Source organism: Bicyclus anynana, chromosome 9 (genome assembly GCF_947172395.1).
Source record: "Bicyclus anynana chromosome 9, ilBicAnyn1.1, whole genome shotgun sequence".
In the NCBI taxonomy this organism is placed as follows: Eukaryota; Metazoa; Arthropoda; class Insecta; order Lepidoptera; family Nymphalidae; genus Bicyclus; species Bicyclus anynana.
The window spans coordinates 9,978,833-9,998,663 of NC_069091.1; the positions used below are offsets into that span (position 1 = coordinate 9,978,833).

The 19,831-nt window shown below is 37.7% G+C and overlaps 2 protein-coding genes across 2 annotated transcripts in view; both read left to right on the forward strand.

Moving 5' to 3' along the window:
- LOC112044893 (cadherin-related tumor suppressor) overlaps window positions 1-3,309 on the forward strand; it is a 156,004-nt gene extending 152,695 nt beyond the window's left edge. The window contains exon 9 of the mRNA XM_024080888.2: window positions 60-3,309. Within this exon, the coding sequence (XP_023936656.2) occupies window positions 60-2,685 (2,626 nt within the window). The 3' untranslated portion in view covers window positions 2,686-3,309. The remainder of the gene's footprint in view (window positions 1-59) is intronic.
- A 4,416-nt stretch (window positions 3,310-7,725) lies between these two features.
- On the forward strand, window positions 7,726-13,483 carry LOC112044907 (endothelial lipase-like; the record flags this gene model as incomplete). The annotated part of the gene is made up of 5 exons (XM_024080913.2): window positions 7,726-7,909; window positions 8,286-8,537; window positions 9,671-9,862; window positions 12,367-12,538; window positions 13,132-13,483. Coding segments are annotated over 5 exons (873 nt in total), but the record flags the coding sequence as incomplete, so codon positions are not given.
- Window positions 13,484-19,831: the final 6,348 nt, after the last annotated feature.

Genomic DNA, 19,831 nt, shown 5'->3' on the forward strand with positions numbered 1-19,831 from the left:
ACAATAAACATTAACTTCAATAAACACATCATATTAATTAATAATGTATTTCTTTACAGAACACTGAATTTCAACAACGAACCTCTTCTTATTGGTGGCTTGCATAAAGCAGATCCTGTATTAGAACGTCCAGGACAAATCCACTCCGACGACTTCGTTGGTTGTATGCATAGCATTACCATAAATGGTCGAGTACTGAATTTAACGAAGCCATTACAAGCACGTGGAGTTGAACCTAACTGTGAACGAAAAGAAACGGGGCCATGTTATAAAGAAGATATTTGTGGAATGGGCGAATGCGTTGATACGTGGCGAACACACTATTGCAAATGCGATAACAATATGATTTCACCTGACTGCTTACATTCTTTGCAAAGTATTTCAATTGGTGAAAATGGTTTCATATCATACGTGATATCGGAAAAACATAGAAGAATGCAATTACTTGAAACATTTTATGGGGGTAATACAATATGGGGAAAGAAAGTTGGTAAAAATGCTGGTAAGAATAGCTTGAAAGTAAATAACCCTGCAAAGTATTTATCATTTTTCTTTAAAACTCACAGAAAAGATGGCGTGCTCTTTTACGCTGCTACTGAAAAATATTATACTCTGATAGAACTATTAGGAGGTAAAGTATGTTATACATCAAAACAAAATACAATTGTAAACATGAGCCATACTGAACAGCCCGATGTATCAGATGGAAATTGGCACAATGTTACCCTATTGTCTCATGGTAGAAGTATAAGATTAATTGTAGATGATAAAAATATTGGTGAGGAGCTAGACGCTGCTGGTGTTCATGACTTTTTGGATCCATACTTAACTACCTTATCACTGGGAGGTACAAAAGCCGACTGGGTATCAGCATTTAATAAATTTGAAGGTTGTCTAGCTAATTTTACAATTAATAATGAAGTCCAACCATTTAGTGGAAATGGCAGCATTTTTAAAGAAGTTATCAAAACTGGAAAAATTATTGTTGGATGTCATAATTCATTTGGCATTGGATTGACCCAAAGTCCAGATCCATTGAGTATTGGATTAACACTTGTGATAGTATTTTTCATTATATTAATAGTGGCTATATTTGCCTCGTTCATAGTTTTTCGTCTTCGCAAGCAAAAGAAAGAAAAAGGAAGTGTACCAGTAGGTAAAAGTAGTGTTGTTCATACAAAGCAAAATGGTGGTCCTGCTATGCTGAATGCACCAAATCTTATAGCAGGCACGAATGATAGTCTTATGAATAGAAATATTCACGGTAATGAAACTAGTCTAAATAACTATATGTCTGAAAACGCAGATATTATGCGTAACGTTGGTCATATTGTTGGACCAGAGCTATTATCAAAAAAGTATAAAGATCGCGAGATAATGAATTTGGATGCTCCTCGACCACAGCGACCTGATATCATAGAACGTGAAGTTGTTGGTAAAAGCCCTGCTCTCAGAGACGATCACCATCCACCACCACCTCTTTCTTCAAATAATTCACATCATAATCATGATCATCCTAGCGGAATGGATATTAATTCTGAAATACCAGAACACTATGATCTTGAGAACGCAAGTTCTATCGCACCATCTGATATAGATATAGTTTACCATTATAAAGGTTTCCGTGAAGCTGCTGGTGTTAGAAAATATAAGGCGACACCACCACCAATTGCAGGTTATCATCATAAGCACCAAACTCCACAACACAGACATTCACCACATCATCCTAGTGGATACCCACCTAGAGTACTGTCTCAAAGTTCACAACCACCTCCACAACCTAGGCAACATCAGACAACTCCTCTTGCTCGATTATCACCTAGCAGTGAACTAAGTCAGCAACCAAGAATATTGACTCTTCATGATATATCTGGCAAACCACTTCAAAGTGCATTATTGGCAACGACTTCAAGTTCAGGGGGAGTTGGTAAAGATGCTTTGCACAGCAATAGTGAACGAAGTTTAAATAGCCCAGTAATGTCCCAACTAAGTGGACAAAGCTCTTCTGCTGGTAGGAAAACTCCTAGTGCTACAGCCCAAGTTCCTCAAGTAGTTTCAGTAGGCACCGGTGCAGTTGGCCTTACAGCTGAAGAAATCGAAAGAATGAATGCTAGACAACGAACTTCAAGCCTAGTATCTACACTTGATGCTGTGTCTAGCTCTAGCGAAGCACCACGCGGAGGAGGCGTTGGTCATCATATAATGTCACACAGACATCATTCCCAACCTGTAGATAATAGAAGCTCCACTGGCTCAGATGATGAAAGTGGAAACGATAGCTTTACTTGTTCTGAAATAGAATATGATAATAATAGCATAAGTGCTGATAAACCAGATGACGTAAGAAGGCCGAATGTAAATAACGGTAACAATAGTAAAAAGCCTATCTTACCACCTCCATACGAAAGTTTCGATTCTTCGTTTAGAGGATCTTTGAGTACGTTGGTTGCATCAGACGATGACTTAGCCCCACACGTAGGTTCGGCACTTTATAGACAGACAAATGGATCACCAGCACCAGCAACTCTCGGTTGGGACTACTTACTGAATTGGGGTCCTAACTTTGAAAGTATGATTGGCGTTTTCAAAGACATTGCTGAGTTGCCAGACTCAGTAAATGGTCGGATGTCTTCTTCATTAAGACTGCCAAATGGAACACCTAAGCCATCCGAAGAATATGTATGAATCTATAGCAATCAATTAGGCTCATTTACACAATGTACATATATGTTATGGTTTTAAATATAAGTAGGTTTACAAATTACTGTTGTACAAATTTGTTGGGATCTTGTATCAAGGTCTTTTAGGTTCATTTTTCTTGCCATATCTTGTTGAAATGTAATTAAATCTATGTTTATGATCTAATTTTTGATGAACCTCATTGTAAATGTCAAGTAGTTTATAATAAAAATGATGTACATATATTTTATAGACATTTAGAATATTTTTTGTATAAATAATGCATTGAGAAAGACTTATTTTTCGAAATTATACTATGAACTAAATTAAAAGTAAATTTGGAACTGTTTGAATGACTGTATTATAAGAATCATGAAAAATAGGGCACAAAATTAAAGAAAATTAAGGATGAAACGAATTATATATTATCATTCAAAAGCTTTAAATGTAGTTTTACATTTACGATTATGTATACACAGAGCTCTATTGTATTGTAGGTGCTTTAATGCAGTTTTGTATGAGCCATATTAATTAGTGAATAACGTGCCAAATGCGTCTTCTCATCAAACGAAATGACTGATTTACTTATACTTACTGAAACTTTTGTGAATAATAAAATCAATGAAATTATTTTTTGTACTTATTTATTAAAATCCACCGGATACTTCTTATAGAGGTTTGTAAGCTGAAACTTTTATTTACAAATAACTAATATTTTATGGAATAGAAGCTATTTCTTTGCAAATTTTACTATGAACAAAGAATAATTCGATTCTGCATGAATTCAAGCATCAACGGTACCCACAAAAAACTCATGTTCCTACGAATCTTTCTAATACTGAAACATTCTCAGAAGATTTTTCGGTACTATATATTTTCCATTCCACTGCGAAATCTGTACCTACAGCAATATATCAATAATTATTCTTGTAGTACTAAGTAATTTCTTTGGAACCTAAGTGACATAGCTCAACGAGTTGCAAACTAGAAATGAAGAGCCCATGGACGGTGGGGTCCAAATGTGCTGGAATGGAATGGCAATAAGTATTTCGTTTCGAGTTAACCCTATAGTAGGTAAAATGTTAAGGTTGTTAAGGTTAAGGTTGTTCGACCTTTCAACCTGGTCAAAATCAGAGCGGACTGCTAAATATAGTAAACTAGCGGACCCGGTCAAGCTTCGTTTTGACATAAGTGCACTTATTCTCTATCCCTACTCTACCCTTCTATACCTCTACCCCTACCCTACCCCTACCCCTACCCTACCCCTAGCCTAACCCTACCCTACCCCTACCCTATCCCTCCCGCTTGACTCTTGAACGTTTGTATGGGAAATAGAAAAGGGCAGTTTTTAGGGTTTTCCCGGAAATGATTTGATTTTTTCTCACCTTTTAAACCTTCCTATACCTCCACGAACATTTTAAGACCAAGATAAGATAAATCTGTTAAGCCGTTCTCGAGTTTTAGCGAGACTAACGAACAGCAATTTATTTTTATGTATATAGATAGTTCTTTAAAATCTTTGAGTATTCGCTGATGATTCAAAAGATTAATGCGATAAAAAGAAGGGCACATATAAGAATAAGGAAATCAAATATTACTCGTAATTAAGTAAGCTAAGGTCCTTGGATAAAATTCAAGTCTTTCTAGGCCTAGAGCTAAGATTTTGTTTATTATATTTTAGTTTATCACTACACATAATTAGGCATGAAAGACATTTTTATAATCTAGAAAAAAAAGTTTCTGTCCTAAATCTGATGATAATTGATGAAAGAAAGAAAGAAAAAACGTTTATTTTTTAATTGTGCCACACACCACAATGCTGAAGCACCTGCAGTGGGAATCCAAGGCCCTGGGTGCCAAAAGCAGGGTCACTACGCACTGCGCCACTCAGCCGTCTTTGTAAAGGTACTATGTTGTATCATACCTTCATTGTATTTATTCCGTAACAATTTTGTTATCAATGTGGAGCCCTATTATATTAAGCATATTCAAATTACAAGATAAGCCCACGGAAATACGACGATAAGGTCGCGAAACATTAATGAAATGCCTGTAAGTTAAACATTTGACATACTTTAGAACAGTGAAACTGTAGATCATACCAATATCATAAAATTTTCCAATATATGTTTAAATCTTTATTTTTTAAGTAAATTTTTATTAATTATAATTATTAATAAATAGTACAATTATTTACACTAGCTAAAATAATAATATTTAACTAAATTAACTACTAAATATAAACTCATAAATAAAATGAAAGGATAAAATCTTTAATTAAATACATAATTATTTCATTTCCAGTTAGTAACGAAATTAGTTAGTTACTTGAAAGTCTGGTGATCGTTTTGATGGTTGAGTACCTAAAATAGAAGTTACATAAAGAGGAATCTTTGTTTCTTCTACATTTTTTCTTTCTATAAAAAGAAAACTATTTTTATGTACCTCTGTTAATACCAGAGTTGGGACGTCGTGATAAGCTGTCGCTCCTGTTCATTATGTCTTAATATGATATTTTACTGTGACAGGGTAAAACTTTATCACCCTAAGCCAACAATCTACATTCTAGCGGTAAATCGAAGCTTGAAATTATCTCTTATATTCACTATGCGCTATCACGGCTTTTATGACATTAAATATCACGAGTCTCAAACGGTAAACGAAAAACATCCTGACGAAACCTGCATACCTTACAATTTTCCTAATTCTCTACATGTGCGTTCCAATCCGCCATCGCCAGAATGGTGGAAAATTAGACTAACCCCTCTCATTTTGAGAGGAGTCTCGGCTCCACAGGTAGCCTAATCATCATCATCATCATCATCATCATCATCATTGTCAGCCGATGGACGTCCACTGCTGGACATAGGCCTCTTGCATGGACTTCTAAACAAAACGGTCTCGAGCCGCCAGCATCCAGCGGCTCCCTGCAACCCGCTTGATGTCTTCGGTCCACCTAGTGGGGGGTCGACCAACACTGCGCTTGCCGGTGCGGGGTCGCCATTCCAGAACCTTGGGACCCCAACGTCCATCGGCTCTTCGAACTATGTGGCCTGCCCACTGCCAGTTCAGCTTCGCGACTCGCTGAGCTATGTCATATAGGTAGCCTAATTTGAGTTGATAATGATTAAAGCCACAAAAGGATTGATTCGTTTTTCTTGCAGTTGCCAATTATTATTATTAAAATAGGCTACGACAATGATGATGACTATGCTATCACTGTTCCAGCGTAATGAGTCCAAACTGGTGATACGAGTATAATAACATATTCTGTAATTACTTAAATGTGAAAATTATTGATAAGAACCGTCATTCTATAGAATTCGCTACTCCAGTCACGCTCAATTCTTAAGACCATGTTACAGTTAAAAACGTTTGAGTTATTATAATAATATTATATTTGGTGTTATATATGTTTGCATTGTGATCCTCAATGTTAAGGGCAAAATAGGAAAAATATATTTAAAAATTAGAAACACTATTAGTAAATACGTGTGCAGACGTTCCTTAATTAAGTGTTAAGATAGTTTAGCATTAGTATAAAAAATCAACTCTACCTATATAGACTTTAATTAATAATGAATATTAGATAAATTAAAAATTCGGATTCAACTTATTTTCATTTCAAATTTACATCACTTAACTTCAATATGAAATTTTTGAGATCAATATTTTTCAGTTTATTTATATTTTGTGAGTTATATTTAATTTATTAAAAATGATTCCATTTTATGTATCATAGACTGCGTTAATAAGTGAGAAAAATAATTATTTGTAGCTAAAGAAAATGCGGTGCTATCTTCAGACTGCGTTGAACCGCCTTTAAAGTGTCCGAACGAAAATGTTACGTTTTGGTTGTATACACGGTGAGTATGTTACTATTTCATCATCAATAAAATGGGAGACTTCAAAGCTGTTTCCGTAAAGGAGAAGGAGTTTTGGTGTTTAGACTCATAATCACCAGCCTCTGTTATTGACCTACTGCTGGGCCTAGCCTTCATTATAGGAGAGGGGCTATGGAGTATGGAGGGCCAATGCAATGATAATTTATGAATGACCACTATCAGATGTTAATGATAATGAACCGAGTTCAACAGCTTAGTGCTCTTCGAGGTACGAGGGTGTAACACATCTTCCCAACTTCAGACTGAGAATTTTAACTGATAATTTCTTAGAAGAAAGAAAAACTAAAATAAGCCTGTCTCTATCTGATTCGAAACCAGGATCGTGTGATCCAAAACCACATAGGCCAATGGACCAACGAGTCAGTAGACCCATCAAATTACGCCAATATTGGCAGACCCAGGGCGAATTTTAACTGTGTTAAATTTTAATGAGCGGTCATTAGACCGAGAACAAAGTTTTGATGTCTCACTCGGAAAGCTACTAACTTCTCAAAAGAAATTAATATCTGAGAAGAATAGTACACGTAATATTTCATAGTCCTAACCAGGACTGGTTTTGCGAGATCTAATTAGAAATGAGGAGATCTGCAGAAGAACCAAAGTCACCGACATGGCTCAACGTGTCGCACAGCTGAAGTTGCAATGAGCAGCTGAAGTTGCACATATTTCAAAGAGCTTTGTACGTTGGGGTCCCAAGATGCTGGAATGGCAACCCCGCACTAGAAAGCGCAGTATTGGTCGACCCCCCACCAGGTGGACTGACGACATCAAGTGAGTCGCAGGGATTCGCTAGATGCAGGCGGCTGAGGGTCGCGATACTTAGCAGCCCCTACAAAAGGCCTATGTCCTGCAGCGGACGTCCATCGGCTGATGTGATGATGATGATGATGATGATGATGAACCAGAACTGGAACCCAGGATCTCATGATTCAAACTAATATTATAAAGAGGTAAAGTTTGTGGTAAGTATTGTAGGAGGTAATCTCTGAATCTACTGAACCGATTTTTGAAAACTCTTTATCCACTAGAAAAACATGGGATTTGCGATTGTCATAGGCTATATTTTATCCCCGTATTTTCACGGAAACGGAAACTACGCGGGTAACCGCGGGGCATCGGCTAATAAAAAATAAAACTATGTACAACACATGTAATTGTTTTATATTTAACGTACAGGGCCAATCCGAAAGAGCCAGTGCAGTTAAAACTGACTGATTCAAGATCAATTACTTCGGCCCCGTGGGTAAAGAACGCTGCGGTAAAAATACTTATACACGGATATACCGGCCATAGGGACTTTTCACCGAATACGGAAATAAGACCAGGTAATGTGTAAGCAAATTTAGAAAATGAGACATTTAGGTACCCTAACTTAGAAAATACTTTTTAGAAAGAGGTCGAAATCGCCGAATCCATCTCGGCTGGACAGCATTGGGGAAACTTCGCGACATCTTTCCGTGCGAAATTCCTCAGTGCCTGAAGATAAAAGTCTTCGAACATTACGTGTTGCCAGTGATGACCTATGGTTACGAGACTTGGTCGCGTTATCGCGTTATGGGCCTCATAAGAAAGCTCAGAGTCACACAGCGGGCCCAACGGATCGTGGCCCAATCTAGCACTCGAAACCAAAACCTCAGGATTCAAGTCTAACTTCTAGACCAATAAGGCACTTTCAAAGCTTTTTGTAATTTGTAATTTCAGTGTACTTGGAGTGTTGCGATTACAACATAATAAGCGTTGACTACAACAAAATAGCACTAGACCCTTGCTACATGCAAGCCGCTCGCAACACTGAGCTAGCTGGGATGTGTACAGCGCAACTAATCGATGAGCTAGTGCAGAAACATGGCTTCTCGCTGCCTAACTTCCACGTCATCGGATTCAGCCTTGGTGGACAAACGGCTGGCTATATTGCTAACTATCTAAAATCGGGCAAACTCAGTAGAATAACGGGTAAAAGCAATCGATATTTTTTAATGATTTTGGATGTAAGGATAATCGCCACTCGACCTTCAGTCTTCCTCGTTAAAGTCTTCAGAAAGTGGCTTCTCCGATCAGATTGGCTTGGCTCTGATTTTCCAGTTCCATTCGTCAGCAGTGCGGGTCTTCGGAACGGACCTTGATTTTTTTTTTTTGTGTTGAGTAAGTGCCGATGGCTGCATGTGGGACCACTACGGCGTCACCGGGGGGTTTGCGCGAGCGCAGAAACATCGCCTGATGAGACCCGAAGGCTGAAATAAAGATAGAGGACGGAACGGCTCTCTAAGGGCGTCTCCTATGAGACTCGGCTTAGAGGGCCATTCGGGAAGGTGTAATCGTGACCTGAGTGAATCAGTCCGGACGCCCCCGAGATCATGAGTAAGAAAACCCACGTCCGGGTGACGTTAGATATCGGGGACCTTCGAACCTCGAGACTACTCTCCTTACCAAGCAAACAATAGGGCGCCAGTCATATGCACACGAGTTTTGTTCCGCAAAATATCTAATGAGCTTTAGTATAGTCAAAGTCAAAGTCAAAGTCAAAATTCATTTATTTCAAATAGGCTTAGTTTACAAGCTCTTTCGAAACGTCAGGTAATAATATTAAACTTAAGATGATGGTGATAATAAGATAATGGTGATAGAAATGATTACCCTGAATATCACGGCACTGTGATCACATTTCAAAAGGGCGATAATCTAACGTGTAATTTTTTGCCAACTCTCGTCGAATGTCTTACCAAGTCACGTTTCACTAACCCATTTTTGAAATAACGTATCTAATGTTAAAGTTCTTTACTAGTTGTTGTTGCTTCGTTTTATTTAACTTCTTTAACCAATTAGGTTTTCTTTTAAAGGTTTTTAAATCAGACGATTTTGAAATGTTTTCTATATAAATGTATTCTTATTAATTTTTATAATCTCAGAACCATTTTGAGACAGATAAGTACTTGATTATAATATATTTAGACTATTATTGTAAAACGTTTACTTGCAATAATATTATATGTTGTACAATGTTATAGTAGAAGAGCCTAAGAGGTGATTTTAGGATTTACTCGAGCGGCAGATGAACAAAACAACGAAGCATCTCTAAATAATTTCAGCTCTTGACCCAGCGCTGCCTTTATTCGCAACAGCGGATAACAAAAATAAAGTTGATTCCGACGATGCATATTTTGTCGACGTCCTTCACACAAACGCATTGCAGAAAGGTAAATTAGAGGACAGTGGACACGTTGATTGCTATGCAAACGGTGGGGTGTTTCAGCCAGGATGTGTTGATACTGAAAATCAGAGTAAGTATGATAGCTGGTCTTCATTCTTGACTTGGTACCGACCTAAGGCATCAAATTGAGGCAAAAATATCTTTTGGAGATATACGGGTTGATTTAGCCCTACTACTCCCTAGCCGTGATAGCCCAGTGGATATGAGCTCTGCCTCCGATTCCGGATGGTGTGGGTTCGAATCCGGTCCGGGGCATGCACCTCCAACTTTTCAGTTGTGTGCATTTTAAGAAATTAAATATCACGTGTCTCAATCGGTGAAGGAAAACATCGTGAGGAAACCTGCATGCCAGAGAATTATCTTAATTCTCTGCGTGTGTGAAGTCTGCCAATCCGCATTGGGCCAGCGTGGTGGACTATTGGCCGAAACCCCTCTCATTCTGAAAGGAGACTCGAGCTCAGCAGTGAGCCGAATGTGGGTTGATGACGACTCCCTAGCCAGGTCTCCAGATCTGTATTACGGTGCAGGAGAGGTAAATGACAAGTTTTCAGCTTGTCTCAAATGCTTACCCTACCTACCTAAAAATGTCGACCCACGGTCCAGCTATAAGGAAAAAATATTTCAAACAAAAGATTATTTTTACTACGATAAGATTTTAAATTCGAAAATATGGATGAATGTTGGTTAATCAATCGTGTCTTAATTGCTGAACGGATTTAGATATCGCATAGATACTTTCCGGATACCTCGATTATAGCGAAAATTTCATGCCTCGATATCGGACCCTCCAAAGTTTCTACTGAAAAAAGAGTATGCACAATGGTACGAGAGCTGGTAGACATTTTTGAAGCAAGGATATTTTTGGAGATATAGGGGTTGATTTATCCCCACTACGAAGCTAGGCTAGGTCCCCTGTACGGACTGGATTACGATAGTGCAGCAGAGGTCCAGGACAAGTTTTCAGTTTGCCTCAAATACCTAAAAATGACGACAAGCTCTCCTGCTATGAGAAAAAAGGTACTGTGGATCTACGGGAGTCAAACCACAGGGCACATTTAGTGCCATCTAAATCGATGAAAAACGGCGAAATATAAATAACACCTCTAAAACTTAATACCTACTAAGTTAAACCAATAAACAACACGTAAAACTAAATTTCGGAGTCTTTCAAAAATTGCTCTAAGTGGTCGATGTTGTCTCATTCTTGTCTTGTAATGAATTTTCATAGTATGCTAATTGCATGCCATGTAGAAATAATTTCTTCACTTTGTGCAAATTTGTTTGTTAGTTATTACGACTTTTGTTTAGCAACATTCTTCCGGTAGAGCATATATTTACTGTAAATTACCTTTTTAATTAACTTTAAAATACAATAATTAGTTTATTTTAAGTACAAGTAAATTATTACTATTAAATTGGTTTTCAAGCTTGATTGGCTGGCAGATAAATAATGCATTTTAAAACGTTGGGTTTTCGTCAAAATATAGTAAAAAATCGGTTGAAGTTTGAACTTAATGCATATTTTAATGGACGTATGGCGTAGATAATAAAAATTAACAAAACATTATGTTATTTTAACCGACTTCAAAAAGGAGGAGGTTCTCAATTCGGTCGGTATTTTTTTTTTTTTATGTATGTACACCGATTACTCAAAGACGCCTGGACCGATTTCAAAAATTCTTTTTTTGTTTGAAACGGTATAGTCTCCATTTGGTCCCATTGCCATCATGTCAAGATCTGATGATGGAATCTTGGAGAAATTGAGGGAAACTTTCGAAAATTATATGGGAGTCTAGTGTGTTCGTATATTTTTCCATTTTGTACTTTTAAGCACTACAATTTCATGAAGGTTTAAAATTGGTCTGTTGATGGAGCCATAAAACAGACGAGGAAACTCCTCGGCGATTTATAGCAGTTACCTTGTGTTTGGGCTTGATTAATTTGTATTAATGAGAACTTTCCACATAGATAGGTTGTGACTGTCATTTAGGGGTTTGGTGATGAAGACCAAGGACAATTAAGGGAACTCCTTAACAGTTTACAGTAACTACCTTGTGTTTGGCCTTGATTAAATCGTATTGCTAAGAACTTTCTACCTAGATGAGTTGTGTCTGTCATTAGGGGTCTGATGATGAAGACCAAGGTCAATTAAGGGAACCCCTTAACGGTTTACGGTAGCTACCTTGTGTTTGGGCTTGATTAATTTGTATTGCTGAGATGAGATACCAAGATGGGTTGTGACATTCATTATGGGTCTGATGTATTCGTTTGAGATGAAATTTTACACTAAAAATGGAAAAATAATAAAAATTTTAATATAAAAAATACAACCGACTTCAAAACCTAAAAACGTACCCACTAAACTAAAAAGTGAAAAATAACATATGTTCTACCTGCTGATCAGTATGAAGGCGGTGCTTAGCCGGTGTTGTCTTAATTTAAGCCATTTCTGACAGGACCACATGAAACAACACTGTCTGCAAAATCTAAATCTATAAGATATTCTCACATGGCTTGAATTAATACATCACCGGCTTGGCACCGCCTTAATTTAAATTTTTTCATTGTTTATAGCTAAATCTTCATGTGAACACGATCGAGCTGTGCATTATTATGCCGAATCAATAACAACCAAAGTGGGATTTTTTGGAACCAAATGTTACTCCTGGCTGGCATATATGTTAGGAATATGTAAAGTTATAAGTTCAGACGAGGAAATTATCTGCGGCGAGCATGTTCCAAGAGAGTAAGTTTAGTTTAGATTATACAAATATTAGAGTACTATACCTACTTACTATAGCTTGGCAAGTTCTTTGATAACACTCCCATGATATGCGGGCGACGGGGAACGAATGCGGTGCGGAAATGCGGAATGGGTGTGAAATCGTACGCGCGGGGCAGAGGGAAGGACTATTTGGGTATGAAGTAATGCGCGCGGAGCATCGCTAGTGTTACGAACTTTGCCAAGCTATTCCCGACCGCTACTTCGTTCGCGTATAATCTGTTGATCTAAGATTAACTTTAATACTATACCAAATTTCATTCAAATCGGTTCAGTGGTTTTGTCTTGAAAAGTTAATAGAGAGACAGACTTACTTTTGCATTTATAATATTAGTATAGATTTAAACTGGTTGCATTCTTTAGTCAGCCATAGTTATGCGTTCTTTAAAAAAATAAATTAAATTGAAGTGTCTGTCTGTTAATAATTTTAAATTAATATAATAAATCATATCGATCATAACAGATGGAAATATAAGATTTCATCAAAAAAAATCTTATAATAATATTTTCAGATTAGTTTAAAAACAACAATAACAAAAGCGTCTATTCCTTTTCAGTGCTTCTGGATCATATTTCTTTTTCACTGACTCCAAATCTCCATATGCGCTTGGTCCAAGAAAGAATAACTAAATTGCAAAGGAATATAGAAGAATACAAGGAATAATTAATATCTTCCAGTTTTTTTTACCTATACCATACCTATATATCTTAATATACTACTTACTTATTGTTTTTTTAACATTGGTAATTAAGTGGTTAATAATATGTACCTACGACGCAAAATGAACGCTGTCTCGTAAAAAGTGAGAACAACAAAAAAATATAGATTTAGTTATTTAGTTCCAACACATAATGAGATCACTTCCGCCATTCAGTCGACCTTCGCGCAGAGCACTGTTTCTAATAATAACTTATGGAGAATTATTTGTCTTTTTTTTTAAATAAATCAGTCTAACAATAATGTTAGTATTTTAACTAAAATGAAAGTATTAATGATCATCATCATCATCATCATCATCATCATCATCATCATCATCATCATCATCATCATTAACAGCCGATGGACGTCCACTGCTAAACATAGGCCTCTGCTTCCTGCAACCCGCTTGCTGTCCTCGCTCCACCTTGTGGGGGGTCGGCCAGCACTGCGCTTTCCGGTGCGGGGTCGCCGTTCCAGCACCTTGAGACCCCAACGTCCAACGGCTCTTCGAACTATGTGATCTGCCCATTGCCACTTCAGCTTCGCGACTCGCTGAGCTATATCATTGACTTTTTAACTTCTGCGGATCTCCTCATTTCTGATTCGATCACGCAGAGAAAACCATTTGCTGTATGAAATGAAATGAAAATACACTTTATTGTATAGCATAGAGAAACATACAATACAGAAAAATAATGAAAAAGAAGAAATGCACAATAGGCGGCCTTATCGCTAAAAAGCTATCTCTTCCAAGTAACCTAACGAAGAAACTAATAATAAAAATTATAAAGATATAGGCTAGGGTGTACAGAAGTAATATATTCACGCCTAAAATAAGAAAATAGTTAAATATGTACAAAATACTAAGAAATATCAACATAAATAATATACAATATTATTTATGTTGCATATGCCATATAATACATATGTACGTATATTTTATTTTTAATACCAATACATGTAAACCCTGTGCAGACGTCATTCCAGCGCCTTGAGTCTTCACAGACCATCGACTTTCCGAACTATTTATCTATATCTATACTAATATTATAAAGAGGTAAAGTTTGTAAGTTTGTCACATTTTTTAAATGGGGTAATCTTCGGAACTACTGGTCCGATTTTAAAATTTTTTTCACCAGTAGAGTGCTACATTATCAGGGAGTGCTATAGGCTATATTTTATATTGGTATCATATATATTAGCCGAGTTATCACAGTTTTTGTCATACAGGTCAGACTGAAAATCCTCTTAAACAGACTTATTCGCATGCGCTGCCTTAACTATTGTGTAAAATTTAAATTAATGTATGGAGACTTTATGTATCTTTAAAAGTTCTACAAAAAAGTCCGCGACACCATATATCTATCTTCTATATATTAGCAGATATAGTACCTTTTGTGTTTTAAAAATTATTAATTTTATATACTTAGGTTTACGTCATTATTTATACAACTAAACTTTAATCCTTATTAAAATAAATTATTTAATAATAATCACAAGGATATTATGGAGATAAGATTTGCCCTTTACAGTATTTCAATTACTTAAATAGTTTCGGAGATAATACAAAATTTCTAAAAGACGCAGAAATTCCGCTATATGACGCTCGGCGCTTTCATTTACGTAGTTCCCGTTCCCGTGTGAATATAGGGATCAAACATAGCCTATGACACTCGCAAATAACGTAGCTTTCTATTGGTAAAACAATTTTCCAAATCGGTCCAGTAGATCCAGAGATTACCTCCTACAACCACACGAACTTTACCTTTTTATATTATTAGCATAGAAGTCTCTATTTCTCTTGGTCATACCACCACTCCCGAAGGACTGGACCGATTTTGCTAAGGGTAGGAGTAAGATAGAGAAGTTACAGGGTAGGGTAGGGTACGGTTAGGTAAGCGTAGGGGTAGTGTAGGGGTAGGGTAGGTTTAGGGCCGGGTTTAGGGTAGTGGTAGGGTAGGGGTAAAGGTAGGGTAGAGGTACGGGTAGGATAGGGAAGTGGTAGGGGTAGGATAGGCGTGAGATAGGGGAACGGGTGGGATAGGGGTAGGAAAGGGATAGGGTACGGGGAGGGTAGGGGTAGGATGGGGGTAGGGTGTAGGTAAGGTAGGGGTAGGGTAGGGGTAGGGTAGATGTAGGGGTTGGGTAGGGTTGGGGTAGTGGTAGGGTAGGGGTAGGGTAGGGGTAGGGTAGGGTAGGGATAGTAGTAAAGTTGACATCGAAATTAACGCGGACGAAGTCGCGGGCGACCGCTAGTTATTAATATTGCGTGATATTAAATAATTGACATAAAGTTAAAGACAAGTGTAATTGCGCTTCAATTCCACACGTTGTTTCACTTCTGGCTCACTTCTGAGCACGAGTCTTCTGTCAGAATGAAAGGGGTTCCGCATAAACGGCAGTTACCATTTTATTCTCCAGGAACGGCGTTATGTGCATTTTAAGAAATTAAATTACACGTGTTTCAATCGATGAAGGAAAAATCGTGAGTTCTGCATACCTGAGAATTTTCTCAATTCTCTACGTGTGCCACGTTATTTAATAGGCCCGTAAAGCCCGAGGTGATTACACATAAACGGATATGGTCGACAACCGCTTGTACTTTGTCAATATCCTGATGGCCATCCTCAATTATGCAGTTGCAAAACCATGCTAATTTCTAAGCCTTTATTCCATCATACATTGCGTAAGGACCTTTGGTGGTATTTAGCATAAAAAGGTAAGTTCATGGCTGACGGTTGTACCTGTCTTGCGAAACGATATAACCATACTAATAATTTATTGCAGTGGTCAAATGTTATAAAGGTATACAAGTTTCACAATTGATGATAATAAGTTTAGAAGGTCTCTTATCTAATTTATCAGTAGATACCTATTACATAAGGAAACAAGATAAATAACTGCCTGGTAGGAAAATTTTAAACATTTCAGGTTTGAAAGCCAGTTAGTAATTTTTCAAGTTACGGAAAATTGTAATATTGACTACTAGGTGACGCTGCACGGTTCTACCCGCGTGGTTTCCGTTCCCGTAGGAATACGGAGATAATATAGCCTATAGCCTTCCTCGATAAATGGGCTATCTAACACTGAAATAATTTTTGAAATCAGACCAGTTCCTGAGATTAGCGCGTTCAAGCAAACAAATTAACTCTTCAGCTTTATCATATTAGTATTTTAAAATTTATTAGGTTTATAAAGGAATGAAAGTTTAAGCTTTAACTAATTTCCTCGTAAATAAATATAGGTTATTTGTCATGTAAGAAATTAAATATCACGGTGAAGGAAAAACATCGTGAGGAAACCTGCAGAGAATGTTCTTAATTCTCTGCGTGTGTCAAGTCTGCCAATCCGCATTGGGCCAGCGTGGTGGACCATTGGCCTAGCCTCTCTTATTCTGAGAGGAGACTCGTGCTAAGTAGTGAGCCGAATATGAGTTGATAATGAAGTCACCCTAGTTATGTTTTGCAGCCTTGTAGGTGTCAAAATGGAACCCTATCAGTGTCAGTAATTGGACAATATTATCTCAGAATATTATATTATATTCAAATGTAGTTTCTTTAGAGTTAGAGGAGCTATTTAAGGCGACTACTTTAGATGTTAAGATGAACAAAAAAGATAACCGTCGCTGGACCCCTGATTGATGTTAAATATTGAGGGCCGGTTTCACCACTTTCTGATAAATTTAATAATGAAGAGTAATCGATCTAGTTGTGTAGCTTATTTACAAGTTTTGTCTTCGTCATTAACATAAAGTAAGAAAGTGATAAAACTTAGGATTATCAGACTCTAATTAGAAGGATTTCTGAGAGGAGACTCGAGCTCACCAGTGAGCCTAATATGAGTTGACAATAATGATGAATCAGAAGGAGGCGAAACAAGCCATAAAAGTATTCTGTAAAAGCTTAAAAAAGAAGTAACAGCTGCAGAATGAAATTATATTAAACTGTAAAATTGAATACATAAAGGCGTTTGCCTTAACGTATGGGGCACTTAATACCCAGTTTTGCTGTACCTACTTATTACGTAAAATAAACTGGCTTACGTACCAAGAGGATTAAGATTGAGACCCAATATTTGTTTGTACAGTTGAATAATATTAATGTTAAGAATTGTTGGTGTCTGAACCAGCAATTCATGTTGCCGAGTAGTTACATCTTTATGTGATTAATTGTTAGATTATTTAGGCTATTTAGAATATAGACATATTACTAGTTATATATTGATAACATTGTATTGGTAGTTCTTACTTGTATTATATTACTTCTATTATGCATGTTTAGTTATAAGAGTGCTAATTATATATAGAATAAGTAGACATGTAATAATATAGTAACTGATTCCCTAGATTTGTATACTTTAGATATAAGCTCTAATAAGCATTATATAGTACATTTCCCACTAGCATAAATTAGTATATTCTGTTAGTTGTTAACTGATTAACAACCATGTACGGACTAGAGTATCGCTGTCCTTATCAAACATACCTCTTGCTCTATTATAATATACCCATCTCACTCTTACTTATAAGTTTGTCTCCTTTATTTGTACTATCTTTGTATCAATAAAGTATACGGGTTGCGCTCGCTTCTAATCCTATATAATTCAGCACCCCAATAACAATACACACACTTCACTCCCGAAGCCTGAAGCGATTGCACCTCTACTTAACAAGATATACGTGTTTTATTTATACGCGTCTCCCTGTGGTTTGGACTCTCCAAAATCCTCCACAATGCATGGTCCTTCGAGCTGGATTCACCGAGCCGGCAAACATTGAAGATAAGCTCAGGCAAGAGAGCGTCTCCGTGGAAGAACTGAAGAGGAATCAACCTATCGCCGCAGAACAGGGTTCCGCGGGCTGGGAAGATCGTTCAGTTGGGCCACGAAACTGAAGTGACGTCATCGAAGTCTGCCTAGACCGAAGAAAAGGCATCGACCCTTCGCTGCGGGTGCATTGAGGCGAAGCTCAGTAGTAGCTGCCGAAGACCGCGAGGCTTGTGGGGAAGATCGTTTCATCGAGCTACAGACCAACCGAAGATCTACGACGCAACGACGAAAAGGAATCCACCTTCGCTGCGGGTGCGTTGAGGCAAAGCTCAGTAGTAGCTGCCAAAGACCGCGAGGCTGTGGGGAAGATCGTTTCGTCGCGCTGTAGAAGACCTTCAAGGGTACACCTTCAACAAAACGAAGAGGAATCCACCTTCGCTGCGGGTGCATTGAGGCGACGCTCCGAGTAGCTGCTGAAGACCGCGAGGCTGTTGGGAAGCTCGCTTCGTCGCGTTGGAGAAGACCTTCAACAAAACGAAGAGGAATCCACCTTCGCTGCGGGTGCATTGAGGCGAAGCTCGGAGTAGCTGCTGAAGACCGCGAGGCTGTTGGGAAGATCGCTTCGTCGCGTTGGAGAAAACCCTAAGCGGTTTACCGCGCCTCATCTGTTCACCACCTAACGGTGTCAAACGGTGAACAGTGAGTTAACGCCTAACGGCGGGAGCAGTATACCAGACGATACTGCCAGCTTGCCTTAACCGGCAACTGTAACAGTCTGATCGCGCCGATACGGTTCACGTGAGATAGGGGTCCTCCTAGTAGGCACAGCTGAGGGTGTCGGGCGTTCCTCCCGATACCTGAGCACTCTAACCCTCACGTGTTACCCTCTGTCGGGCGATTCCCACCTCACCTTACCCATTACTCCATCCCTGGGAGAGTGTGTCTTTCGAGACCCTCAAACAGGACTGCTAGGGCATTAGGGCAGTTAGGGTATTAGGGACGGTAGGTTTATTAGGGTATTTATGTATTTTATTTTAAGGTATTTATTTATTTTATTTAGGGTTTTAAAACGGTATATTTATTAGGGTATTTATTTATTTTATTTAGGTTATTAGGGTTAGTAGGGTTTATAAGGTTTTAGGGATAGTAGGATTGGTACTGTCAATAAAACCTCGACCACAGAGAGAGCAAGATTAGCTTAAAAATAGACTAATTAAATAAAAACAACGACGTACGCAAGAACATGGATAGTTTAACAAGCACAGAAATGCAAATGCTATTAAACTACCTACAAAACGTAGAACGAGTATCAAATGAAGACCCCTGCATGAATAATAATCACCAAACTCAAGCTTTTAATGACGGACCCCGCATGGATAAACGGATACGAGACTCTAATGATAAGAAAAGGAGAAGAGCCATTTTAGAGGCACGTCTAGAAATTCAAAAAGCACGATGTGAACGGGCAAATATAGAAGTAGAGTTAGCAAAAACAAAAATAGAACTTATGCAACTTACAGAAGAAAGTAACTTTAGTAAGGAAATACAAATTATTAATAACGATATACATAAATTGCCAATCACAAATGAAAATAAAGACATTAACTTTATAAATAGTTTAGACAGAACAGATGCGACAATAAACAATAACAGTGATTTAAAGTCAAACTCTGATATTGACTCCAAAAATGAAATAGGAATAATTTCCACAAATTCTATTACAGAAGATAAATGTGTAGGAATACTTTTACTCAAACAAGAGACTGCTAGGACAATAAATAATTGGCCAC